Genomic DNA, 27,896 nt, shown 5'->3' with positions numbered 1-27,896 from the left:
CTAAATACAAGTGTTAGGTTTAAATTTTTATCTACTAGGGACAAACACATTGATTATTTCAGAGCATCAGAATTCTGTCTCAAGAGCTACATTACATTCTCTAATTTATCTATGCTCAAAACAATTAGATTGACACCAAACTCTGATAAAATCCATTCCATAACACAAGTTTATTAGAATAAAAATACATGTACAGTATTCAACATTAAAATTATTTCACATCGCATGTAGGTTTTACCTCCATTAGTTTTTTTAATGCTTTTAAAGTTTGCACTTTAAATAATTTGCATATCTGTAAACAAGTCTTAGATTACCAAACATGCAATGTATCCACTAGATACCAAACATCATAATTTAGAGATGGAAACTGATAGTTATATCCTATTGCACTATTTCTGTAAAATTTTAGCCAGAGAAGACAAAGATTAAAATAAATCACTTGAAATGAGGTAAGTTGAATGAAGAGATGTTTTAGTAGCAAATACCACCAGTGTTGAGATGAGAATATTAATAACATTTATGGAAAATTCACTTAAATGTTTGTATAGTCTAGGTTATTCTTTTAAAAACAAAAATTAAAAATTACCAAAATTACTTATTAGAAAAAGAGACAATTATCTGGTTCTACTTAAGATTTGTATACATCCCAAGTCTTTCTCTCATTCAGAAAAAAAGGAGTGATACAAACATTTATAAGACTAGCGAAAAAGTAAAAAAAAAAAAAAAAAAAAAGGAAAAAAAATGAAGATTAGGACCAACAGTTCAAGCTGCCTTTTGGGAAGAAAATTAAAAAAGAGGTAGATGGTTAAATATTAGCGGCCAACTTACTCAAATGATTAATTTTTGTCTTGGTACGCATTCACCAAGTTTTTACACTTCAAGCCAAATAGCAAATAAATTTAGGAGTAGAGAGTAAGACCTACCACAAGTTATTTCCCTTATATCAAAGGAATAAAAATAAACCAGGCATAAGACCCCTGTTAAGGATATGATTCTTTAAAGCCCTACAGTTCATGAACTTTTTAAAGCAGGTGAATGAACCTTGTCCCTACGCTTTCTACATTTATTTGGGCCAAGCCACAAGCTCCATCGCAGGTGGTCAGTCAAAGTAGGACTGTAGGGTGCCTCGGCGCCGGACATCGCAGGTCCAGCAGTGGAAGCCTCCTCCCAGAGAATTGGCGTTACGGATGTTAACCTTAATGGTACTGATACCTACATCCAAAGAGAGAGACGTGACCAGTTAGATAGACTCACGTGAAGATTTTCCTATAGACAGTAAGCGTAAAGATGGGTAGGAATCCTGTGGTTTGAATCCTTAAGTCTACCCCAACCCAGGATAGTCTTTCAATTTTATTTTTATCAATTATATTTCATCTGATCTATTCCACTGCTAATATGAAACCTTCACAAAAAAGTCAGCAGTCTCTGAAGTCGATTTTGTGCTATTGACCATTCACAAGTCAACAGGTAGGATGAGCAGACGTGTCTGTCAAATGTTCAAAAATGATCAAGCACTAAAATTTCAAGGCCTTTTAGAATTATGCTTTAACTATTTTGTCAGACTGTTTCTAATTCTACCACATTAATTTAGGAGGAAAAGTATAATTCAGCCAATCTGAAAAGTTGACTTTACCTACTCACATATAAGTAGAATTTATCTGAAATGATTAACTTTACCAGGCCACCTTAAGAAAACAATGGAACAGAGCTCATATTTTAATATCTGGGCTATATCGTTATCTAGGTACCAAAGCTACTCAGACAATTAATTAGTTTAATCTGGCACTATTTGTATTGATGTGGCTATGCTATGCATGGTCCAGTCATCCAACAGTATTTAGAAAAAATCTGTTGTGTTCGGCACAATGGGGTTTTTAAAAGAAAATCTATTCTCCTCCCTCAGGGAACCCATTATTTGGAGGAGAAAGATAAGCTACAGAATCACTAAAGGGTCCTTTGGTATACTGAGGGAGGAGAAGGCAGTAGGAGCATCCAGAAATACTTTGCTGAGAAAGTGAGACTGAGCAGGGCTCTGAAGAGTAACAAGAGGGATTGGACAGAGGTAAGGAGTAGGGCGGGATACATAGTGGGCTTTTAATCACAAGCATATGTTTCATGATAGACAGATGTATTTATCTTATTCCGATTGTTAGATCCATATTAATCCTGAATTGGAGAGAATTCAGGTGCTTGAAAATGTTTGCTTTAACAAGTTCTCTGTGCCTGAAAAGACTTTGTTATAAACAAAATGATAAATTAGATCTTTGGTACTCAATAATATTTTAAGTTGAGAAACAATGAAACTTAATGGACAAAGAAATGGAATCTAAGCAGTTAGGTTATTTAATGACAGCCCAAAAAAAACCCCAAAAAATCCCACAAAAAATGTAGCACAGCGTTAGGGGTTAAATCATTAGACTGGGCTCAACCTACACCTGAAAGGTCAATCAATCCTTTTGAACTGAAACTACATTAAAGCGGGATGTGTCAAAGAGTCAAGTAATTTTTCTGGGCAGTACACCTGAAATATAAGATGTAAATGAAAGCATGACTCAATTACAAGTGTACTACAGGCCTTATTTGACACTTAGCATACGTCAAGTATATTAAGAGTGATCACCATACATCTGTACGCTATGTAACAGCCATATGAAAATCCTTTCTTTCAACACTTTTCTCAATAGTATTAGAATAACTGGTCTAAATTTTGAATATCAGGATAAGCACACTCCCACCCAAGTAAAAACCAGTTCCGCTTTGTAGTTCAAAGTTGAGTAACACCCTCTATTGCATTCCACTTTGCTCACTGTGCTTATCACACATATAAGTCACTTCTGTATCTATACCCTTATAAGTCCTTTAAAATATGTAATGACAATTAAATTACTTCAAAGGACCCTCAACAATTTCTTGTTTGTGAAAGGGCTGAATAATCTATATGCTCATCTACAAAGGGGTAGTTCTCCCCACATGGGCACCAGGAGTTTGGATACGTTGTACAAGACGGTTGCGAGGGGGTGCCTGAGGAGCTGGGATGTAGCTCCAACTTTTTCAGATTATGATTGCTGAAAACAAAAATAGTGTCCATCTATGAAATAATCTCTCTAAATGGAACAGAAAGGAATTAGATAAAGCATACATCAGAGCTAGCGTGTCATTTCTTCAGTTCTTCTCATTTAATATTTCCATGTATGACAATACGTTTCATTTACTGTACATACCCAGCTTTTCAAACATCTTTTGAATCGGGACTTCATTGGCGTCCACCATAACACGCTTTTCATCTAACATTAAGACATTCATGGAAAGCCATTTGGATGACATCCAGAGTGGGTGATCTAAAAATAACCACAATTTTTAAGTCATGTATGCTTTCATCTTTGTTTAAAGCGAGGATTTGAAAGTGAAGAATATTAAAGTGACAGTTCAATTCTTTCAGTAGTTCACTTCCCCTGAGAAATTTTATTTTAACCTTAAGACAGTTTATCTATAAATGTTATGAATCAATCCATACTCATTACGCATTTGGATTTCACCTCATTTTCTTTAAAAAGTCATTTCTTGCTTTATGTGATATACTGATTTTTCCCATCTTCTCACTCTCATTTTCTATGGAAGGAGAGGTTGTGAACACGAGTCCAGTCTTGTTCTAGTATCCGTAGTCCCAGCACCAGTTTACTCCTTACCGGGGAAATATTTTCTTTAAATTACTAAAATTTGGGTGCTGTTTATAGGGGAAAGATCCTGGGTTCCTGAAGTACTCATTTTAATCTATGAGTATATAAAAGTAAGCATACCATCTGGGATGACTGGTTTTGGAGGAGTAACTATGGTCCATCCGGCTTTCTTGAAAAGATCAATCTGAAAGACCAAAAAAGAAAACAAAAACCAAAGAGGCTTAAATCTACAAGTATTATTTTTATACTCTTTGTCTCTGATAGCCCTTATAATTAATTCTTTTTGAGAAACTGTTTTCTCAACTGTCAAAATAAAGAAATTAAAATTTTAAGACATTTGGATGATTTTATCAGAATCCTAATAAAAATGTACATAAAATTACCAGATTATCAGATTAAAGTTAAAAAGTAACAGAAATGTTAAAGCTTTAAAAAATATTCTTGGCTTTTCTCAGGTCAGAGATTTTAAAATACCAAAGATTTTAAAATATCACTTGAAACTAATAAAATAAATAAATAAATAAATGAAATATCAAAGATACTTTCCTTGAGAATTTCTCAATAAAGAAAATGAAAATATTTCTTAACTATTTTAGTATTAAGAAAACCATGTATAAGGGGAATTATTATGTCTCATAACTTGCAGCCAAGGTTCCACTGCAGCTGAATTGTAAACAATATGTTCCCTGCATGTGACTGTGTCAAACCCATAGTGCATCCACTTCATAGTCCATCACTTTGTATCCATGACCGTGGTATAAAGACGTATGTTAGGGCTATATTCCCAAAAAACCATAATTGTCCTTAGTGACCTATTTATTGTAACTTAGCCATCCCTATGTTCACATACCCACTTCCTGTATCAATGAATTATATTAAAATGAAATGAATAAGTAGTCTTGATCGCTGGGTCCAAATATATGGGCTAAAAATAAAGAGTCACATGGTAAATTAGTGATTTTTAAAAGATGTACTGCAGCCTAGCAAATAACACAAGGAACACAGACTCCGTGCCTGGGCACCTTCCCCGCTCTTCTGACCCTGCCCCGCCTTTCTAGAGACTTGATCTAGCCCCTGCACTAAGGAGCAGCGGCAGATTACAGAGGCGCCTTGGAGCCCCGGCTCCGGGAAGACAGGCGGGCCCAGGGAGGAGGCTAGGAGCTGGGAATCTTCCGCCCCAGCCACCACCTTTTCTGGCCTGCGGGAAGAGTGTTAAGACAGCGGGGCTGGGAAAGAAGACCCTCCTTCCATCCCCAGCCCCCACCCTTTCTAGCCAGCCTAGAGCGGGTAAACACATCCCCAGCTGCAGAGACGCAGGGGTTCCCAGGACAAAGAGAGAACACAAAGCCAAGTGCCGGACTCTACTTTGCGTCCCAGAGCAGACCTCTCCCTCCCGCAGAGGGAGGATATCTAGCATTTGAGACTATTAAACTCCATACCTGGGCCCCTCCCCGCTCTTCCAATCCTACCCCCACCCTTCCAGAGACTTAAACTGGCTCCTGATCTGAAGAGCAGTGTCAGATTACAGAGGAGCCTTGGGGTTTGGGCTAAGGGAAGACTGGCCGCTGGCTTTGGTCCAGGGAAGAGGCTGAGAAGAGTGTGGTTTGCCCTGGACTAGGAGACAGAAGACTCATCCACCCCAGATACCACCGTTTCTGGCCTGTGGGTGGGGTGTGACACAGCTGGGCTGGGAAAGAAGACCCTCTTTCCATCCCCAGCCCCCACCCTTTCTGGCCTGCCTAGGGCGTGGCAATTACATCGGAGGCACTCCCAGGGATCAGCAGTAAGTGGTATATACAGCACTCAGCTTTCAGCAGCTGAGGAATTCCCTGCCGGCCACACACACACACAGGGAAGAGGTGCCCTAAGACTCAGGAGAGCTGGACACAGGGCTGGTGGTGCTATTCTCGGTGTGCATATGTGCCGGCAAGGGCAGAAACTGCACTGACTTTGTAAAACCTACTGTCCAGACCCTTCAGCCCCACGCATCTAAAGCTGCAGCCTCAGAGTCACTCTGGGCATCAGGTGACCGGCTCTACCTGCACAATACGCAGGGGATTACTTGGTGGGCTTAAGCCACAACTGGCGCTGTCTTTTTTTTTTTTTTTTTTCTTTTCTTTCTTTTCTTTCTGTTTTGATTTGTCTTTATATTTTGACATCTTTGCCTGTGTCGAGTGGGGATTCTGTGCTACAGCAGAGAACAACTTGGAGATTACTTGGTGGGCTTAAGCCACAACTGGCGCTGTGTTTTTTGTTTGTTTGTTTGTTTTTTGTTTGTTTGTTTTTTGTTTGTTTGTTTGTTTTTGTTCTGTGTTGATTTGTCTTTATATTTTGACATCTTTGCCTGTGTCAGTGGGGATTCTGTGCTACAGCAGAGAACAACTTGGAGATCACTTGGTGGGCTTAAGCCACAACTGGCGCTGTTTTTTGTTTGTTTGTTTGTTTTTGTTTGTTTGTTTGTTTGTTTGTTTGTTTTTGTTCTGTGTTGATTTGTCTTTATATTTTGACATCTTTGCCTGTGTCGAGTGGGGATTCTGTGCTACAGCAGAGAACAACCTGGAGATTACTTGGTGGGCTTAAGCCACTGTTTTTTGTTTGTTTGTTTTTGTTCTGTTTTGATTTGTCTTTATATTTTGACATCTTTGCCTATGTCGAGTGGGGGTTGTCGATTGTTTTTTTACATGTGAATGTATTTGACTTTTTCCTTGTTGTTATTGTTGTGCTTGGTGATTTGCTTTGTTCTGTAATTGCCCTACCAGTGCCCAGCTTAAGAGGCACAAGATTCAACATACCCAGCGGCCAACTCCAGACCAAGCCAGAGTACTACCCGGTTTGACCTACAAGTGACACACTCAGAGGGATTCTTTACAGGCACATAGAGGCCAAAGGGCAAACCACATCTAAGCGGTCAATCCTCACGCAGCAGAATACCCTGCGTGGGCAAAGCCAAGTCTTACAACTAGTCAGCCTAGGAGTTAACTCCACCTACTCACAAGCGAAAAGCAATTAAGGATCTTCTTTAACAGGACAATATACACAACACAAGAGTCACTTTTAGAGCACATGCAGGGGAGAAGAACGAAGTAGTGCAAGTCAAATATAAAGGACATTTATTATATACTAATCCAGCAAGAACTAAGAACTCCAGGGCACCTATCTAATACATCAAGCAAACACAGAGAGTCAGCCAGAATGAGGAAACAAAGAAACATATCCCAAATAAAAGAACAGAAGAAACCTTCAGAAATGGAACTAAATGAAGCAGAGGTAACCAAACTGTCAGAGACAGAGTTCAGAATACTGATGATAAGAATGTTTAAGGAACTTAGAGAGGACATCAAGAAGGATGTAGAAATCATAACGAACAACCAGTTAGAACTAAAGAACACAGTTACCGAAATAAAGAACTCACTTGAAGGAATTAACAGCAGGTTAGATGAAGCAGAGGATCGAATCAGCGACTTAGAAGACAAGTTAGCAGAGATCACCCAAACAGAACAACAGAAAGAAAAAGAATAAAAAACAATGAAGATGGTTTAAGAGACCTATGGGATAACATCAAGCGCAACAACATGCATCATAGGAATACCAGAAGGTGAAGAGAAGAAACAAGGGATTGAGAACATATTTGAAGTAATAATGTCTGAAAATTTCCCTAACCTGATGAAGGAAACCAACATACAAGTCCAGGAAGTGCAGAGAGTTCCAACCAGGATAAACCCAAACAGGTCCACTCCAAGACACATTATAGCTAAAATGGCAAAGATTAAAGACAAAGAGAGAATCCTAAAAGCAGCAAGAGAAAGACAGAGGGTTACATACAAGGGAACTCCCCCAAAGACTATCAAATGACTTTTCTGCAGAAACATTGAAGGCCAGGAGGGAGTGGCAGGAGATACTCAAAGTGATGGAAAACAAAGGCCTACAACCTAGGTTGCTTTATCCAGCAAGGCTATCATTTAAAATTGACGGGGAGATAAAGAGCTTCCCAGAAAAGAATAAGCTAAAGGAATTCATTACCACCAAGCCAGCATTGCAAGAAATACTAAAAGGACTTCTGTAAATAGAAGAAAGACGAAAACAATTTATCCACAAATTTAAAAATGGCAATAACTATGTACTTATCAATAATCACTTTAAATGTAAATGGTTTAAATGCTCCAATCAAGAGACATAGGGTGGCTGAATGGATAAGAAAGCAAGACCCTTGTATATGCTGTATACAAGAGACTCACCTCAGATCAAAAGACACACACAGGCTAAAAGTGAAGGGTTGGAGTAAGATATTCCATGCAAATGGAAATGAGAAAAAGCTGGAGTTGCAATACTTATCTCTGACAAAATAGACTTTAAAATGAAGAAAATATTAAAAGACAAAGATGGACACTATATAATAATAAAGGGATCAATTCGACAAGAGGATATAACTCTAGTAAACATCTATGCACCCAACATAGGAGCACCTAAATATATAAAACAGATATTGACTGACATAAAGATGGAGATCAACAGTAACACTATCATAGTAGGGGACTTCAACACACCTCTGACAACAAGGGACAGGTCTTCCAGACAGAAAATCAATACGGAAACAACAGCCTTAAATGACACATTGGACCACTTGGATTTAACCGATATTTTCAGAGCATTCCACCCCAATGCTGCAGAATACACGTTCTTCTCAAGCGCACATGGAACATTCTCCAAGATAGACCATATGTTAGGCCACAAAGCAAGTCTGGATAAATTTAAGAAAATTGAAATCATACCAATTGTCTTCTCTGACCACAGTGCTATGAAATTAGAAATGAACTACAGGAAAAAGACTGGAAGACACACAAATTCATGGAGGCTGAATAATATGTTACTAAACAATGAATGGGTCAAACAGGAGATCAAGGAAGAAATCAAAAGATATCTCGAGACAAACGAAAATGAAAATACAACGACCCAAAATCTATGGGATGCAGCGAAAGCAGTCCTAAGAGGGAAGTTCATAGCACTGCAGGCCTACCTAAAGAAACAAGAAACATCACTAATCAACAGTTTATCTTCACACTTAAGGGATCTGGAAAAAGAACAACAAAATAAGCCCAAAGGGAGTACAAGGAAGGAGATAATAAAGATCAGAGCGGAAATAAATGAAATAGAAACCAGAAAAACAATACAAAAGATCAATGAATCCAAGAGTTGGTTCTTAGAGAAGATAAACAAAATTGACAAACCTTTAGCCAGACTCATTAAAAAAAAGAGAGAGGGCAGCCAAATTAATAAAATCAGTAATGAAAGAGGAGAAGTGACAACAGACACCGCAGAGATACAAAAAGTCCTAAGAAATTTCTATGAGCAACTGTATGCCAACAAATTTGACAACCTGGAAGAAATGGACAATTTCCTAGATGCATACAACCTCCCAAGGCTAACTCAAGAGGAGACAGAAAACCTGAATAGACTGATTACCACCAAGGAAATTGAATCAGTAATCAACAATCTCCCAACAAACAAAAGCCCTGGACCAGATGGCTTTACAGGTGAATTTTACAGAGCGTTCCAAAAAGAATTGTCACCTATTCTCCTCAAACTCTTCCAAAAAATCCAGAGGGAGGAAGACTCCCAAACACTTTTTACGAAGCCACTATCACCCTGATCCCAAAATCAGACAAAGACACCACAAAAAAGAAAACTACAGGCCGATATCGCTAATGAACATAGATGCAAAAATCCTCAACAAAATACTAGCAAACAGAATTCAGCAATATATTAAAAAGATTATACACCATGATCAAGTGGGATTCATCCCTGGTATGCAAGGGTGGTTCAACATCCAAATCAATTAATGTGATACACCACATTAACAAAATGAAAAATAAAAATCATATGATCATATCAATTGACGAAAAAGCATTTGATAAAATTCAGCAGCCATTCATGATAAAAACCCTTAAGAAAGTGGGAATAGAGGATCATATCTCAACATAATAAAGGCCATATATGATAGACCCACAGCTAACATCATACTCAATGGGGAAAAACTAAAACCATTCCCTTAAAATCAGGAACAAGGCAAGGCTGCCCACTTTCTCCACTTCTATTCAACATAGTGCTGGAAGTTCTAGCCACAGCAATCAGACAAGAAAAAGAAATAAAAGGCATCCAAATCGGTAAGGAGGAAGTAAAACTGTCATTATATGCAGATGATATGATACTATATTTAGAGAACCCTAAAGACTCCACCAAGAAACTATTAGAGCTGATAGATGAATTTAGTAAAGTAGCAGGATACAAAATTAATATTCAGAAATCAGTTGCATTTGTATATACCAATAATAAAACATCAGAAGGAGAAATTAAAAAACAATTCCGTTTACAATTGCTCCAAAGACTATAAAATACCTGGGAATAAATTTAACCAAAGAAGTAAAAGATCTGTACTCAGAAAATTATAAGACACTGAAGAAAGAAATGAAAGAAGATACAAATAGATGGAAACACATACCATGTTCATGGATAGGAAGAATTAATATAGTTAAAATGTCCATACTGCCTAAGGCAATATATATATTCAACGCAATTCCTATCAAACTACCAACGACATTTTTCACAGAAATAGAACATATAATCCTAAAATTTATATGGGATAACAAAAGACCCCGGATATCTTCAACAATCTTGAGAAATAAGAACAAAGTGGGAGGTATAACAATACCTGACTTCAAATTATACTACAAGGCTACAGTAATCAAAACAGCATGGTACTGGCATAAAAACAGACCCATAGATCAATGGAACAGAATAGAGAGTCCAGAAATAAATCCATGCCTATATGGCCACTTAATCTATGACAATGGAAGCAAGAATGTACGGTGGGGTAAAGACAGTCTATTCAATAAATGGTGCTGGGAAACTTGGACAGACACATGCAAAAAGATGAAGCTGGATCACCTCCTTACACCACATACAAAAATAAATTCAAAATGGCTTAAAGATTTAAATGTAAGATCTGAAACCATAAAATTCCTAGAAGAAAATATAGGAAGAAACTTCACAGACATTACCCGGAGTAAGATTTTTACTGATATATCCCCTCGCGCGAGGGAAGTAAGAGGAAAAATAAACATGTGGGATTACATCAAACTAAAAAGCTTTTTCACAGCAAAGGAAACCATCAATAAAACAAAAAGGGATCCTACTGATTGGGAAAAGATATTTGCCAATGATATATCTGATAAGGGGTTAATATCACAAATTTATAAAAAACTCACTCAACTCAACTCCAAAAAAACAAACAACCCAATTAAAAAATGGGCAGAGGACATGAAGAGACATTTTTCTAAAAAGGACACACAGATGGCAAACAGACATATGAAGAAATGTTCAACCTCACTAACCATTAGAGAAATGCAAATAAAAACCACAATGAGATACCACCTCACCCCAGTCAGGATGGCTATCATCAATAAATCAACAAACAACAAGTGCTGGCGTGGATGCGGAGAAAAGGGAACGCTGGTGCACTGTTGGTGGGAATGCAGATTGGTGCAGCCACTATGGAAAACAGTTTGGAGATATCTCAAAAATCTGAAAATGGAACTACCTTATGATCCAGCAATCCCACTCCTAGGTATCTATCCGGAGAAATCCAAAACTCCAATTCAAAAATCTTTATGCACTCCTATGTTTATTGCAGCACTATATACAATAGCCAAGACCTGGAAACAACCGAAATGCCCATCAGTAGATGACTGGATTAAGAAACTGTGGTACATTTATACAATGGAGTATTACGCAGCCATAAAGAAGAAAGAAATCTTACCATTTGCAACAACATGGATGGACCTAGAGAACATTATGTTAAGTGAAATAAGTCAGAAAGAGAAAGACAAATACCATATGATCTCACTTATATGTGGAATCTAAAGAAAAGAATAAGTGAATGAACTAATCAGAAACAGTTTTGGAAACATGGAGGAAAAACAGAGGGTTGCTAGAGGGGCGGGGGGGTGGGGATAAGGGGAAGGTGAGAGGTTTTGGGAACGTACAGAGGGATAGTGGATGGGGGGAGGGGGGGTCACACAGTGTGAGGGATATAAATGATAAATGTCTAAGTTTTGCTTTGTCTTGTGCACCTGAAACTAATTAAAAAAAATAAATAAATAAATAAAAAAAAAAAAAAAAAAAATGCTCAACATCACTAATCATCAGAGAAATGCAAATAAAAACCACAATGAGATATCACCTCACCCCAGTCAGAATGGCTATCATCAACAAGAAAATAGTAACAAGTGTTGGAGAGGCTGTGGAGAAAAAGGAACCCTCATACACTGTTGGTGGGAATGCAGACTGGTGCAGCCGTTATGGAAGGCAGTTGGAGGTTCCTCAAAAAATTACGAATAGAATTATCATAAGACCCAACAATCCCTCTCCTGGGGATCTATCCAAAAAAATCTGAAAACATTTATGCATAAAGAACGTGTGCTCCAAAATTCATTGCAGCTTTATTTACGGTGGCCAAGACATGGAAACAACCAAAATGTCCTTCGATAGATGAATGGATAAAGAAGTTGTGGTATATATACACAATGGAATACTATTCGGCGGTAAGAAAAGATGATATAGGAACATTTGTGACAACATGGATGGATCTTGAGAGAGTAATGCTGAGTGAAATAAGTCAGACAGAAAAAGCAGAGAACCATGTGATTTCACTGATATGTGGTATATAAACCAAAACCAACAAAAGAACAAGACAAACAAATGAGAAACAGAAACTCATAGACACAGATAATAGTTTAGTGGTTGCCAGAGGGAAGGGGGTTGGGGGGGTGGGAGATGAGGGTAAGGGGGATCGAATATATGGTGATGGAAGGAGAATTGACTCTGGGTGATGAACACACAATGGGATTTATAGATGATGTAATACAGAATTGTACACCTGAAATCTATGTAATTTTACTAACAATTGTCACCCCAATAAATTTAATAAAATAAAATTTTTAAAAAATTAAAAAAAAAAAAAAAAAAAAAAAAAAAAAAGACAGTTTATCTATAAATGTTATGAATCAATCCATACTCATTACGCATTTGGATTTCACCTCATTTTCTTTAAAAAGTCATTTCTTGCTTTATGTGATATACTGATTTTTCCCATCTTCTCACTCTCATTTTCTATGGAAGGAGAGGTTGTGAACACGAGTCCAGTCTTGTTCTAGTATCCGTAGTCCCAGCACCAGTTTACTCCTTACCGGGGAAATATTTTCTTTAAATTACTAAAATTTGGGTGCTGTTTATAGGGGAAAGATCCTGGGTTCCTGAAGTACTCATTTTAATCTATGAGTATATAAAAGTAAGCATACCATCTGGGATGACTGGTTTTGGAGGAGTAACTATGGTCCATCCGGCTTTCTTGAAAAGATCAATCTGAAAGACCAAAAAAGAAAACAAAAACCAAAGAGGCTTAAATCTACAAGTATTATTTTTATACTCTTTGTCTCTGATAGCCCTTATAATTAATTCTTTTTGAGAAACTGTTTTCTCAACTGTCAAAATAAAGAAATTAAAATTTTAAGACATTTGGATGATTTTATCAGAATCCTAATAAAAATGTACATAAAATTACCAGATTATCAGATTAAAGTTAAAAAGTAACAGAAATGTTAAAGCTTTAAAAAATATTCTTGGCTTTTCTCAGGTCAGAGATTTTAAAATACCAAAGATTTTAAAATATCACTTGAAACTAATAAAATAAATAAATAAATAAATAAATGAAATATCAAAGATACTTTCCTTGAGAATTTCTCAATAAAGAAAATGAAAATATTTCTTAACTATTTTAGTATTAAGAAAACCATGTATAAGGGGAATTATTATGTCTCATAACTTGCAGCCAAGGTTCCACTGCAGCTGAATTGTAAACAATATGTTCCCTGCATGTGACTGTGTCAAACCCATAGTGCATCCACTTCATAGTCCATCACTTTGTATCCATGACCGTGGTATAAAGACGTATGTTAGGGCTATATTCCCAAAAAACCATAATTGTCCTTAGTGACCTATTTATTGTAACTTAGCCATCCCTATGTTCACATACCCACTTCCTGTATCAATGAATTATATTAAAATGAAATGAATAAGTAGTCTTGATCGCTGGGTCCAAATATATGGGCTAAAAATAAAGAGTCACATGGTAAATTAGTGATTTTTAAAAGATGTACTGCAGCCTAGCAAATAACACAAAATCATTCATCACCCAACTGGATGTAGGGGGCAGCAGGTAGAAGTGATAGGAACACACCAGCTGCAGTGCAGCGGCTCTGCTACTCCCACAGGGTGGGGCTGGTCAAAGTAGGCCTGACCCACTGACCTACTGGAGAGGGAAGAAGACACTCACTTTCCACTTGCATTGCCCTAGACATGCATGGGTCTTCTTGTTTGCAATTTAGCTGCTGTGGAACCTTGGCTGCAAATTATGAGATACAGTAATTCCCCTTATCCACAGTATTACTTTCCATGGTTTTAGTTACCCGTGATCAACCAGGGTCCAAAAATATTAAATGGAAAATTCCAGGTATTTCAAGAGAAAGACAGAAAGAGAGAGAGAGAGAGAGAGAGAGAGAGAGAGAGAGAGAGATCACATTCACTTAACTTTTATTATGTCATTATAATTGTTCTATTTTATTATTAGTTATTGTTGTTAATCTCTTACTGTGCCCAATTTATAAATTAAGCTTTATTATAGGTATGTACAAGTATGCACAGGAAAAAACAGTATATATAAGGTTCCATACTATAGGTTTTAGGCATCCACAGGGGGTATTGCAACATATTCCCCCACAGATAAGGGGGAACTACTGTAATATGACTCTGACAGAAACATACACAATGACAAAAACTTGATGCTTTGGCAGCAGCACGCAGCCAAAGTCTGATACACTTTATATTTCTGAGTGTTGGACATCTTGTAGTAAATATAGCATAAGTAATCCAATTTTTGATCATAATAATGTTGAACGTTGCTGAATTTGTCATTTAGAAACATTAGGAAGCACGGAAGTGCTTAGAATAAAGGGGAAATTACTTCAGTTGCTAGACTCTATTACTTTTGCAGAGTCCTAAGAACTCCCTTACCTGGTGACATGGTCGGTCAGGGTTGGAAAGCACAAGACCAGGTCCAATGATATTGAAGGTAGCATCGATATGCATTGGATTGGGGTCTTTAAAGGAGATGATATGTACTCTGTAGTCTGGAGCAAGGTGCCTACGCATCCATTCAATGCCCAGGTAGTTTGTAACCTGAAAATAAAAGGAAGACGTAATGCTATAAAGATTTGGTTCTATCTTTAGATAACGAAAAATAGGATGAAAGAATTTTAATTTGGAAATTGAAAATACAGCAATAAAGTGTGAAATTTCAGAGGCAGCCTTTATCAACCTGGCTTCTCTGTGCAAAAATGTCTCTTCCAGCTCGAATGAAGTCAGCAGCATCAAAGCATGGCTCGAACTCAGTTGTCACAAATTTTCCCTGAGCAGCCAATTTGTGTCTGTCTTCTACAGAATAAATGGGGTAATCCTAATTGGAACAAGAATGAACACACACAGTGCATTGGTTCATGAGGAAATTATTTACAGGACATTCATTACTAAGAAAATTAGCTTAACGTCATCATTTCCCAAAATACTGCTACCCTGTTCTCGACTAAAACATGCATGGGGAGAATGTAGGTCCATGCTAACCAAACCAAAAAAACAAAAAATTTAAAAACTAGGCATGACAGCAATTTCCTGATACTTAGAAGCAAGCGGTACAGAGGCAGTAATGATTCTGAAAATATTCCGTGACCCCATACACTGATTTATGCAGCTACTGCCTACAATATTGAAAGTCAACAAAATGAAGTCAGTCTGTTCTTTTAGAAAAGGCCTTTGGTCCTGAGCCTAACTCTTACCATAAAATGAGATGCCATACTTCCCCTGCCAAATTTGATCGGGTGTGGTGGAATGAATTTACTTATTTCTGTCTTTAAATCCCTAGAAGACATTTTGATTTTTTTTATTCTTTCTATAAATGATCAAATAGTAAGTGATCTACTAATATACTTCTGTTTACTGTGAATTTGGCTTGTAGACCAAACTCTTTTTCTAAAAGAAGAGAATGGAGTTCAGCCTAGAGATTTTTCTGTCTCCAGTAATGAATAGCTGTGAGCCTTTAGGCAAGTTTTCCTCCCAGTAATAGAATGATACTATTCCCTCATGGGGGTATTGTGATGTATAAACAGGACTAAGGATATAAAGAAAGCACTGAGCTCAAGACCTGGCACATAATAAGCACCGAATAAGTGTTAGCTATTATTACTATTACTATTAGTATCACAGTATCATTTATTCTTCATCATAGAACAATCATTTTTTTAAAAAGTAGGTGGGGCTCTCAGTTTCTGAAATGCATTAAAAAATACAAGGTATCTGAGACTCTTCATCTCACTCTCTGTGGGTTATTTAGAAAAGTTACTAATATGCTCGCCTATAATTAGGGACTTACCTGGTCATAAAGTTCATCAGCCATTGTGGGCTTAGGAGCTGTTGTCCACTTGGCACCACGGTGGAAGTAGTCTTTGATAATTGATCGGTATGCGCGGTACTCAAAGAAGCGAGCGCGCCACGCCATGGGAGCCTCGATAATCTCATTTCCCACAACTATCAGGATGTCTCGAGGCATCGCACCATATAAACCTGTCCGACCAAAAAGTTCCACAACCTCAGTAAGGCTAATTTCCAAGACAGACATGTCTATATAGTACGATCTCATTTTTCGGTGAAAAAAAAATTACAGAAAATCTGTACGTGTGAATGTACATAATTATGTGCAAATGGAAAAAATATTTAATGATACATACTGTGTTTCCCCGAAAATAAGACCAAGCCAGACAATCAGCTCTAATGCATCCTTTGGAGCAAAATTTAATTTAAGACCCGGCCTTATTTTACTGTAAGACCCAGTTTTATATATATAACATAAGATAACATAATGTAATGTAATACTGGGTCTTATAGTAAAATAAGACCGGGTCTTATATTAATTTTTGCTTCAAAAGATTCATTAGAGCTGATTGTCCAACTAGGTCTTATTTTCAGGGAAACATGGTACTAGATTGTTAACATGAATTCTGTGTGAGGATGCTGAAGCCAAACAGAAAAAAAAGAGAGAAAAGAAAAAGAAACAATAAGGTCCTTGTTCAAAACGGTCTTGAACCACCAAATTTTCACCTTTTATAAACTTTTAGTGCTACACAGAAACAGAGTTCTTCAGGGAACATCAGTACCACCAGATAAAAATTGGGCCGAGGATCGCTTCTAGAACAATAAATTAGAACAATGAACTCAGGCACAAGAACAATCTTGTAGCAGTGTCAGGTAAAAAAAATGGGAATGTTTCTGTTACTCTCTTAACTTCTGTTCTTGGGAAAATTTGATAGAATCTGCTGTTCTTATATGAGAAAATGACCATAAAGTTTAGAAAAATTGCATCTTTTGCAGAGATTTCAGGTTTACAATGGAATTTTGAATGTGTACATCTTAATCATATCAAGAGAACCAAACTGTTCCTAAATAATCTTTAAAGTTTTAAAGGATTATTAAAACAAAGGAATCACTGAGAAATTAACAGTTTTCTCCCTATACATTAAGAAATTAAAAATTAAGACACTAGCAGCTTAGGTATCTGTTATCACTTACCCGTAGACTCAAAATCAGGAGTTTTGTACTTTAACGACCAGTCAATGGTGTCAGGCCGCCTCACTGTCACTCCTTCCATTTTTAAAATATTGCACATTTCTTCTATTTCAGCAACAGCCTTTTTCAAATGATCTTTGGGAAAATAATGGCCTCCATGCTTCTGGTAAAATGGCCAGTATTTTTCATATGTGTTGGCCTAGAAGCAGGAGAAAGTAAGTGAAAACTTATAGGAGAAAAACATAACTCATGATAGGTGCATAGGCAGTGAACCATGATTTATATAACTTAACAGAATTGAGACTAAGACCATATCTTGTTCAGTGTTGATCCCCAGCACTGAGCCCAGTGCCTTGAGTGAAGAACTCTAAATCCCCTTGATGTTTTAAGACCTTTTTGTTTCTTCTGTCTGAGATCTCATGCTCTACCATTCGCAGCATGTCTACCGCCCAAGAGGCCTGGAATCCTCTTGGGCCAGTTTTTACATGCTTCATAGACAAAACAAGAGATGGGTGCTCCTGTTAGTCTCAATGAAACCAAATACCGTGTTTCCCCGAAAATAAGACCTCGCCGGACAATCAGCTCTAATGCATCTTTTGGAGCAAAACTTAATATAAGATTTGGTTATATTATATTATTATATTATATTATATTATATTATATTATATTATATTATATTATATTATATTATATTATATTATATTATATTATATTATATTATATTATATTATATATAATATTAGACTGGGTCTTATATTATAGTAAAATAAGACCGGGTCTTAAATTAACTTTTGCTCCAAAAGACGCATTAGAGCTGATTGTCTGGCTAGGTCTTATTTTCGGGGAAACACGGTAAGAGAACAAATGCAATAGCCTAAGAGAATAAAAGCACACCTATACTAAGATAAAACTAGGAGCTACCCATACATCCCAGAATTCTATCTAGAACAGCATTTTTGATATTTTGTAGGAAAATAGGACATACCTCCTTAAAGGTTAGGGATATGCTCTCATACATGCTTTGTTTTTCTTGAAAGCCCATTATTGATTTTCCCCATCCAACAGAATTACCACGAGGCAGAATTGTGAGGTGGTGCAAGTCTGCCTTTGGTGCTTCCTACCCTCCCCTGCCAGTGCGTCTCACCCCACCACACCTTTCCTCTCCCCAATCCATCCAGGCTCTCATATTGCTGCAGGTCCTTATGCCATAGAAGAAAGTGACCTGACAGATGAATTCACAAATATTTAGTAGCTAAAAAAAAGCTTAACATTTAGAAAGTGACCAAGAGTTATATGCATTTTAAAAGACAACTGAATGGACAACAGTGGAATACTTTTAAAAAGGCTCAATTTGCTAAAAAATTACTGTTGAATCAGGGTAGGTACAACTGTAAAATATCCATTTTCCAAAAGTATAAAAATCTAGAAGGATTCTTCATTGATATTATTTTGCATGTAGCTAAGTTCTCAATTTAAAGAAATACACTGGGAAATGTAGGCGATACATACGGATGTAATTTATCAAGATAGATAAAGCAGAATTCCAATGAGAAGATCCAAATGCTAAGAAAAAGCCTTGGATGTTCATTAAAAGGTGGCAAAGCAACGTACATTTATATATTTTAAGTTTCTAAAAAACGTTTCAAGCAGGTATTTAAAAAATATTTCCTTATATCATTATAGTTGCTTTTGCACTACAATGGCAGAGTTGAGTAGCTGTGACAGAGACCTTAAGGTCTGCAAAATCTGAAATATTTATTATCTGATCCCAAACAGATAAAGTTTGCTGACCCATCTAAATTATGAGTTGTTTTACTTTTGAAGAGCTATAGGCAAACAACAGGCTCAATTTCTGGCCCATGAAAAATGTTATCAGTTTTAAAAATTTGACTACTTTTTAAGATCAGTCAGTCCACTCTTTTAAAAAACAAAAGTCCTCCACTGTTTTCTACGCCTCGGAAGTCCTGCAGCAGCAACCAGAAGGAGGGGATAATAATGACTCTTTATATTCCTCTCAGACACATCCTGGTACTACATCCATTCACCACTTCCTTCTTCTCATGCCACGCACATCTCTTACAGTCCACTGAGGGACAAGAAGCCTTTGACAATTTAACACTGGGTTACAGCAGATGCACAGCCATGGTGTCTTGCCGGGTACATTCCAAAGTATCCTGTGTGACTATGCAGAGTGCAGCATGCCTTGATAAATATAAACTTCCCTGGGAGAAAAAAGTTGTTTGAACAAGTGTGAGTTTCCTTGTATAGTTCACATTCTAAGGTTGGACAAAGTCCTTAATGGTCAGAGCACATTACATTTTCCAAGGGATACTTGGTAACTATTTACGTTTCCTTTATAACCCTGCTAAATGAGTTAACAATCATTTACCAAGTGTCTGCAAGATAAAAAACACTATATTAAATGCTTAGCATATGATGTTTTTAATAATGTTGCAGAGATGTGGCTACATTCCTAGAAACTTTGTAGTCTTTCAGAACCTAAAATCTTTGGTGGGGGTGTTTTGCCAAATGGATTTCAAAACTGTTTTTGGAAGGCTAGGAAATCTCAGTAAAATTTCTTATTTGTCCAGCTGCAAACATATTACATTAACTTAGATCGATTTTGTATTTTATATAAGGTCCTTTATCACAGGCTTTATTAAAAAAGACAAAAGCGGCCGGCCCGATGGCTCAGTTGGTTAGAGCGTGAGCTCTGAACAACAGGATTGCCAGTTCAATTCCCACATGGGCCAGTGAGCTGTGCCCTCCACAACTAGATTGAAGACAACTGAGTTGCCACTGAGCTTCTGGAGGGGCTCAGTTGGTTAGAGGGTGAGCTCTCAACAAAATTGTCAGTTCAAATCCCCCATGGGATGGTGGGCTGTGCCCCCTGCAACTGAAGACTGAAAATGGCGACTGGACTTGGAGCTGGGCTGCACCCTCCACAACTACATTGATTGAAGGACAACGACTTGGAGCTGATGGGCCCTGGAGAAACACACTGTTCCCCAATATGCCCCATTAACACGTTGCGTACGGATCACGAGAATCTTCACGAGGGATTTAAACCCCGCCGTACGCAACGTGTTAAAAAAAAAAAAAAAAGACAAAAGCAGAACAAAAGGCATATATTTGGTGGAAAGTATTTACTATGTTTTGCAGAAAAAAGCAGCCATGTAGCTTTTAAAAATTGTGCTTCCTGATATCTGTGTCCCTCATTCCCATAAAATTTCTCTAGCACTTTCATCACATTTTATGCTTTAATAGCATATAAACAGTTCACTATATTGTTTTATCTTTCATTGTTCCCAAAACGGATTAATACATCTGTGTCATTTTCCTCTAACTAGAAGGTAAGGCCTTGCCTTCCAGGGGCCATGCATATCTTAGAATTACTTTCCTCTCCCTCAATATCTAGTTCAGTATGTGGCATAAAGCAGAAATAACCACACAAACGAATGAAATCAATACTGCTAATGCTACTATTATCTACAACCATTACACCCCCAATGTACTTTTTAAATGTAATTAACAAACTGGGTCCATACAACTATGAGTTATGTTTTGTCCTTTAAAATACTTAACATGTAAACTTTTACCTTCATATTTAATCTTGATAGGTAGATATCAAACTTTTTAATATCTTCATTTTACTGAGGCCCAGAAATGTGTGAAATCTTGCACAAGGTCAAAGAGCTAATTAACTGAGACTAGCTAACAAGCTTTATCAAATACCGTGCTTCCCAGAAAATAAGATCTAGCTAGACAATCAGCTCTAATGCGTCTTTTGGAGCAAAAATTAATATAAAACCATCTTATTTTGGGTGGGAGAGGAGCGTAAGGGGGATCAAATATATGGTGATGGAAGGAGAACTGACTCTGGGTGGTGAACACACAATGGGATTTATAGATGATGTAATACAGAATTGTACACCTGAAATCTATGTAATTTTACTAACAATTGTCACCCCAATAAATAAAAAAAAAAAAGTCAAAAACCCAAATTGAGAGATATTCTACAAAATACTTGACAAGTACTCATCAACTGTCAAGGTAATCAAGAACATGGAAGGCACGAACAATTGTCAAAGAACAGTGGAAGCTAAGAAGACATGACAATTAAGTGTAATGTGGTATCCTGGAGGAAATCTTGAAATACAAAAACACTAGAGAAAAACTAGTAAAACTGAAAAAAATTGTATTTAATTAATTCTAGTTTTGACAACTGTACTAGTGTAATAAAAAATGTTAACAAGGGGAAAAACAAAAAACAAACAAACACACAAAAACATCTTATTTTACCAAAATATGAGACCGGGTCTTATATTAATTTTTGCTCCAAAACATGCATGAGAGCTGACTGTCCGGCTAGGTCTTATTTTCGGGAAAACATGGTACCTAATTCAATCCTGGTCTCCTGACTTCAACATGTACACTTCCCATAAGTCCATGAAATTACAATGTCTCAAGTTATAAATGAAGGGACAAAAAAACTCAAAATAATGTCTGAGAATTCCGATTCCATAAGATCACATGGTAAAAAACTCAATAATTTTAAAGACAAGTAGGAGGATAAACTATTGCCTGAATTTTACATTTAATTTCACCCAATTGAAATGGATAGGGGATGGGACATCTTTCCAAGAAAAGACTTAAAAAAGATCATGCCTTTTAAAACATGTGGATAACATATAAATTAACCTGTTCATCAAATTTCAAATACCAGAACCAAAGGTAGTTTCAGAATAATTAGAAGTTATTACTTTTTCTGTTGTTCTGTCTTCAAGGTCTAACTCAAGAATAATTTTCTTCAAGAAGACTTCCTCACTATTCAGCACTTGGTCATTGCTTTTTCCTTAGTTCTCCTGGCACTTCATTTTAATTGCCTTGTCAATTGGTTAGCATAAGATACGTGTTTCTGTGTGACATTGCATCTCTCTAAATGCTAGGTTATTTTGTGCTAATACCTCTAGAGCCCTTCTACAAGGTAGGCAACTTTTCTGATGCTGATGACAATCATGCAACAACTTATTTCCTCAATCCACATTATAAATACAAATGTAAATATTTCACAAGAACTGAAGTATACTGAAGATACATTTGTAACCCATTATTAATGGAAGCTAGGCTGTGTCTACAATGTTAATGGCAGTCCCTTAGATATGGGATCCTTATGCAGTATACAACTTGAATACCAACCCATGAAGGCCCTGGCCACAGAATATTACAAATGAAGGACACTAGGAATTTTTAAAAAGCGAAGCATTACTTGTTACAGGGAAATCCTCTAAGGCCTTGTGGAAAATGCCATTGGTACTAGGTGGTAGTAAGAGGAGTGCGGGAAAGATGGGCGGAAGAGACCTAGGGAGGAGTGAAGGCAGGAGGCTCGTTTGGGGAACAGTTCGTAGTCTAGGTTGGCTGCTTACATGTTATCTTACAAAGTCTGCTGAAAACCAGGGTGAAATATTAGAGGTGAGAGAGACCTAAACAGGGATGAACATTTGCTAACCTGTCATACTAACACATCTCTAAATGAATCAGTGGGTGAAACGGGGAATCCTGAAAAGGCAAACAAGAGCCAGATTGTGAAGGATCTTGAATACCATGAGGACTTTATCCTAAGAGTGTGTGTGTGTGTGTGTGTGTGTGTGTGTGTAGGTATGGAAAATAGAGGAGTGATAAGAGCAAGATGAGTGACATGATCAAATTTTGGAAGGCGGTATGGAAAGAAGAGCAACGGGGGAAGACCCGTTAGGCATGAACTGCACTAGTCCAGGCAGTAGACCCTGTCCTAAAGCAGCAGCAGAGGCCTGGAGGCAAGGCTCATTTTGACACAAGCCTTCTTAGATCCTGGAGGATGGATGTGGAGGATGCGACTGAAATAGAAATCAAAGATGACTCTGGTGTTTCAGCTTGGGTAAATAGGAATGCCAAAAACTGAAAGGAAAAAATGAAGGCAGTCCTGTTTAGCAGAGTGACTGGCAGTTGAATTCAAGGTGTGCCAAGTTTGAGGTCCTGTGGCAATATGCAGCCAGGAGTTTGACGTGTAGCTCTAGACAGAGTTCAGGAGAGAAATCTGGACCAGAGTGGAGGTGGGATTTGAAGCTTTGAGAACAGCTACGTAATAGAAGAGGGCCAAAAGTGAAATTCTGTTCAACTCCAACACAACAGACAGTGAAGAAAGATGTGAGGAATAGCTAGAGAACTAATATAATATCCCCAGAAAGGAGTCTCTCAGAATCCAAAGGAAGGAGTTATCATTTGTGTAAATAGTGCTGAATACTACAGAGATGCCAAGGAAGGTAACTTAAAATCAACCACTGGATTTGGGGCCTCTGCAGTAAGCGAACGTGAAAGCAGTTACAGAGGAGAAAGTGGGAGCCAAGGCAGAAGGTGTGACATCGACCTGCTTCAGACATGTGAACACCCTTGTTTTACCTTCACCTCCACGGTGAATGGTGGAACACAGGCGTTTTCTGCTCTGCCCACTATCACTTCCTCTAAGGGGTCCCATTCGTTGTATGAGGAGACAGGGCAGTCCTTGGGCAGAGGCTCAGTGGCCTTGTCATCAGCTGCACAGGAACTCCGGGAGGAAGCTGCAGCTGCCTGGGTGCTCTGGAAAGTTCGCTGCACCCATCCTGTTAAGGTTCTTCCAAGCTTCCAAAAACAAAGAAAAGATTATTGTGTAGTCCTATACAGTACTTCATGGGGAGGGGGAAGTGGAGGTCGGATGAAAACCCAGAATAACATAGTGAGACATTTAAAATCCTTTTGGAGAGTGTAAACCAAGATGTTAGTTTATAAGTGGATGGTGGGGTTACAGGTGAGTTTTACCTTTCTATTTATTTACACATTATCGTCTGATATGTTATGCTAAGTGGCATAACTCTTTAAAACCCCTTAGAAGATTTTGTCCCCAAAGACCCTACACCTCCCATTTATATCTCAGAATGGTTTTCTGCAATCAAACTTTAAGCAACACTTCTGCAGGTGATGGGTCACCCTCTTCCCAGAAAACCATGTAAAGCTGCTCCATGTTTCTTTTCCCCTTCAGTATCAAACAAAGGTTACCAATATTAATTTTTTTCCCAATTGAAAATATGTAAAGGACCTTATCTTTCAGAATAATCAGCTTCAAACGAAAAATTTTTTCATCGCTGACACTTCACATTCTTTGGCACTTCAATACTGAGAATGACCAAGTGCCATCTGCTCCATTTTACAGATGGTCCACAGTCCCCCAGCCATGATAATGATTAACCCAGGCACAAATTTAAACAACTAGAAAGGAGATCTAAGAACTTCAAAACAGCCTTTTGAAAATGCAGGGCCTATAAAAATCTAGAGCAGGGAGAGTCCCTCACTCACAGAGCCAATCTCAAGTCCCCAAATCTTTATCCCACTCTGTTAAAAGCCTTAGGAAGGAGGCAGGAGGGGAAGACAGGGTGGGGAGAGTGACAGCTGTTATGGAACCATTTGCTGGCGGGAGCCAAACTGCCCTGCTATTCCTGTTTTAGGAGCTACGTAGGAAGGGTCTGCAGGCTTGCACTCACAAACCAGGGAGGCCGAGGGCGGGACCAGGCAGAAACTGCGTGCAGACCGAACTCGCTCCAACTCCTCTCGAAACTCAGGACTCCATGTTACACTTGGGAGTGGGCCTGCTTGCTCCCTCTCCGTCCCCGATTCACATGCTGCCTCTTTTCCCATCCATCCACCCCAGACGCTTGCCTAACTCTACGCCCGCCCAAGACAATGAACCCCAATACCACCACCCTTTTACTAAAATGAGTTCGTTGTCGTCCCACCCCCTCACTCCGGGACGCAAGATCCGTGGAGCAAATCGAGGTCCGATTGCGGAGGGTGGCATCCCCTGAGCTAACGGCCACCGCAGTCCCAGAGGCAGAGAGCCACTGTGTCCACAGGGTGTGGCCCCAACGGGGATACCATCAAGCTCCCTGCCGCCAGCAAAGGCTCTTGAAGCCGAGCTTCTAACGGAGCCTAGAAGAGACGTGGTCAAACAATGCTGGCTGGGAAAAGCGAAGGAGGAAGGCTGGCGGCGCACGCACCCGAGACCCGATGTAGTGCACTGCCTCGGCGCCGCGGCTCCCACCGCGCAGACACCGCACCCGCAGCATCGCTCCGCGCCCGGCTGGTCCCCGAGCCGAATGGTCCCGACTCTGGGCCGCGTCTGTCCGACCTCCCAAGAGTGCGCCCGCAGCGGGGTGTTTGGGCGCGCGGCGTGCGCCTTTTGTAGCCTCGCCCCGCCCGGGTCGCCCCCCCGCACGCCCATTGGCTGCCCAGAACAGGTGGCGGGGCCCGCGGAGCGCAGGCTGGTGCGCGGGGCCTCCCTGAATTAGGAACGGTTAGGGACTGCGCAGGGTCAAGTCTGCGGGCCTCCCAATTTTTATAGCCAGTCAATCCACACACCGACTTCTGCTGCGCTCGGACAAGCCCCGCCCAGATCCGCCGAAGGAGGCCCACGAGTATCTTAGGGAAGGGGAGGAGAACGTGACTTCTGACGAAATGTGATAGTATCTGCAACTGTTGTTTTTTATTTACATTTGTGGATTTAAGTATGCAAAGCGTGAATACAATCACATATTTGAATTCCTCTATGTGCAATGACCCAGTCCCCTCATAATACAGTAAACGAACGCACCTAAAGTTTAGGGGGCTGCTTAGGGCAACACCGGGATTGAGACTGGAGCGGACTCCGTCTGGAATTCAGGTCATCCGCTCCCCCGGGCGCTTCGCTTTCCACCCACTAATCTGTTAGGTGTCCTTTGGAATGTTTGCCATTTCAAATAGTGGTTGGCCATGTTGGCTTGAGAAACTCAATCATGAAAACAGAGACAAATGTGGGCTAGGACAAGTAAGGGAGGACTACACAGTTTCTTCCCTTCCATTTCATGTATTTAATTTTTTATTTCAATTTGATAAGGATACATTTGTTAGAAAAGTAGTTCCCTTAACAGTGCAAAGTGCTCATTGCTGTGGATTTGTGCAAAACTAGAAAACGCTAACGTTTAAGTTCCTAGCAGGAGAGGGGGCAGAGGGATTTTGAGAATTTCATTTTTGTACCTACAAATTATGTGTGTATTTTTAAGGAGCTGTCTTTTTAATTCTGGTGTCTCAAACTTGTTTTCCAAAGTTCACTGATAAATGACACCAAACAGGATGGCATGGTGGAAAGCTCTGTGCAGATGAAATTGGGAGAACTGGGTTCTAGTTTTGACTCCGTTATAGACTACTGTGTGTCTTCCTGAGTGGCAATCTTCTCATCCTTGATGGGAGAACAATTGCATTTATTGTCCCTAGCACACAGGCTTTGAAGGGCCAAAAGGAGAAAGCATATGTGCAGAACTTGGTGTGGCATTAGAGCTATATGAATATGAGGTAATATTTTACCAGCTCCAACAATTAAGAAGGACAAATGTGATAATAGGATGAAAGGAGTCAGTGTGTCTCGGTTCATACCTTAGCTCTGTTACTAACTTGCTATCTGACCTGTAACCAAATTCCTTCACCTTTCCAGTGAAGTCTTTGGGAAATCCCTAACATTTCTCAAAATTTACAAAGTACCTTCTCCCAACAATTAAACGCAGCCACCTCTAAGGTCTAATTCTCTCAGAGTATTTCAGGTGGCCAGAGATGTGCTCCTTCCCAATAAAGGAATTTCAGGGTACAGTAAGTATATATAACAAATAGTATTGACATTATACCATTTCTGTCTGAGATCTGAGGACTCCTTATGCTGCTTAGTAAAGATAGTAATTTAATTTTGCAGATGTAAGAATTGGGAGTGCCTGGAAATAATGAGGCCAAAGTATCAAATTTTTCATAAAGAAAAACTCTTAGTAAAACCACAGGACATACCATTATCTCTTGGAACCCAGGGAAAAGGGTGTGGATAGAGCCATCCAAACCAGTCCTACTGCTATAAAAACAAATCAAAGCACTTTCCTCACCCCCCTTTTCTTATTTATTTAATTATGTATTTTTTGCTCTTGAAAAAATGTGTGTAACAGTTTTTGGATTGACCTCATCAGTTGGAAGCACAAGTCTTCCAGACTGTTTATTCGTCTAATACTGGGCTAACTCTGCAAAGTATCTATGGTGATACCCGGGAACTCCTTGGTCTTTAATTGCTACTTTAAAAATTTTTTTTTCAGATAAAATGAAATAGACTGTGAACTCGTGGCTTCTTCTCCCTCATTGGCGATAGGTTAGTTTTTGTGTTGATGTATGGTTTCATGCCTCGTAGATATATACCTAGGAGTGGAATTGTTGCATCATATGGTAATTCCATGTTTAACATTCAGAGGAGCTGGCAAACTGTTTTCCAAAGCAGCTGCACCATTTTACATTCTCACAGCAATGTGTCGACGGCTTCAATTTTTCTACATCCTCACCAACACTTGTATGCCCATCTTTTAAATTATATCCATCCTAGTGGGTGTGACATGGTATATCATTGTGGTTTTAATTTGCATT

At 38.6% G+C, this 27,896-nt stretch overlaps 1 protein-coding gene and 1 long non-coding RNA gene across 2 annotated transcripts in view; one reads left to right on the top strand and one right to left on the bottom strand.

Moving 5' to 3' along the window:
- LOC141570592 (uncharacterized) overlaps positions 1-27,896 on the top strand; it is a 55,048-nt gene that overhangs the window by 14,846 nt on the left and 12,306 nt on the right. The gene's annotated exons all lie outside the window — the stretch shown is intronic.
- Positions 152-25,790, bottom strand: GATM (glycine amidinotransferase). The gene is made up of 9 exons (XM_019756665.2): positions 25,469-25,790; positions 23,841-24,059; positions 17,406-17,601; positions 16,213-16,403; positions 15,106-15,243; positions 14,802-14,966; positions 13,031-13,094; positions 3,222-3,338; positions 152-1,212 (listed from the first exon to the last, which is right to left on the bottom strand). Exons 1-9 carry the CDS (start codon positions 25,535-25,537, stop codon positions 1,100-1,102), a joined length of 1,272 nt encoding a protein of 423 aa, XP_019612224.2. The 5' UTR covers positions 25,538-25,790; the 3' UTR covers positions 152-1,099.

The sequence above is a fragment of the Rhinolophus sinicus genome, linkage group LG03 (genome assembly GCF_036562045.2).
Source record: "Rhinolophus sinicus isolate RSC01 linkage group LG03, ASM3656204v1, whole genome shotgun sequence".
In the NCBI taxonomy this organism is placed as follows: Eukaryota; Metazoa; Chordata; class Mammalia; order Chiroptera; family Rhinolophidae; genus Rhinolophus; species Rhinolophus sinicus.
Note: the sequence above shows the minus strand (reverse complement) of the source record. Positions and strands in the feature narration are given on the sequence as shown.

Excerpts from the sequence above, each read along its gene's own strand:
- GATM (XM_019756665.2), bottom strand. The coding sequence starts at position 25,537 with ATGCTGCGGGTGCGGTGTCTGCGCGGTGGGAGCCGCGGCGCCGAGGCA. Across the intron at positions 15,244-16,212 it reads CTGATGAACTTTATGACCAG|GATTACCCCATTTATTCTGT; the intron begins GTAAGTCCCTAA and ends TGTTCCAATTAG. Across the intron at positions 13,095-14,801 it reads CTGACCGACCATGTCACCAG|ATTGATCTTTTCAAGAAAGC; the intron begins GTAAGGGAGTTC and ends TTGGTCTTTCAG.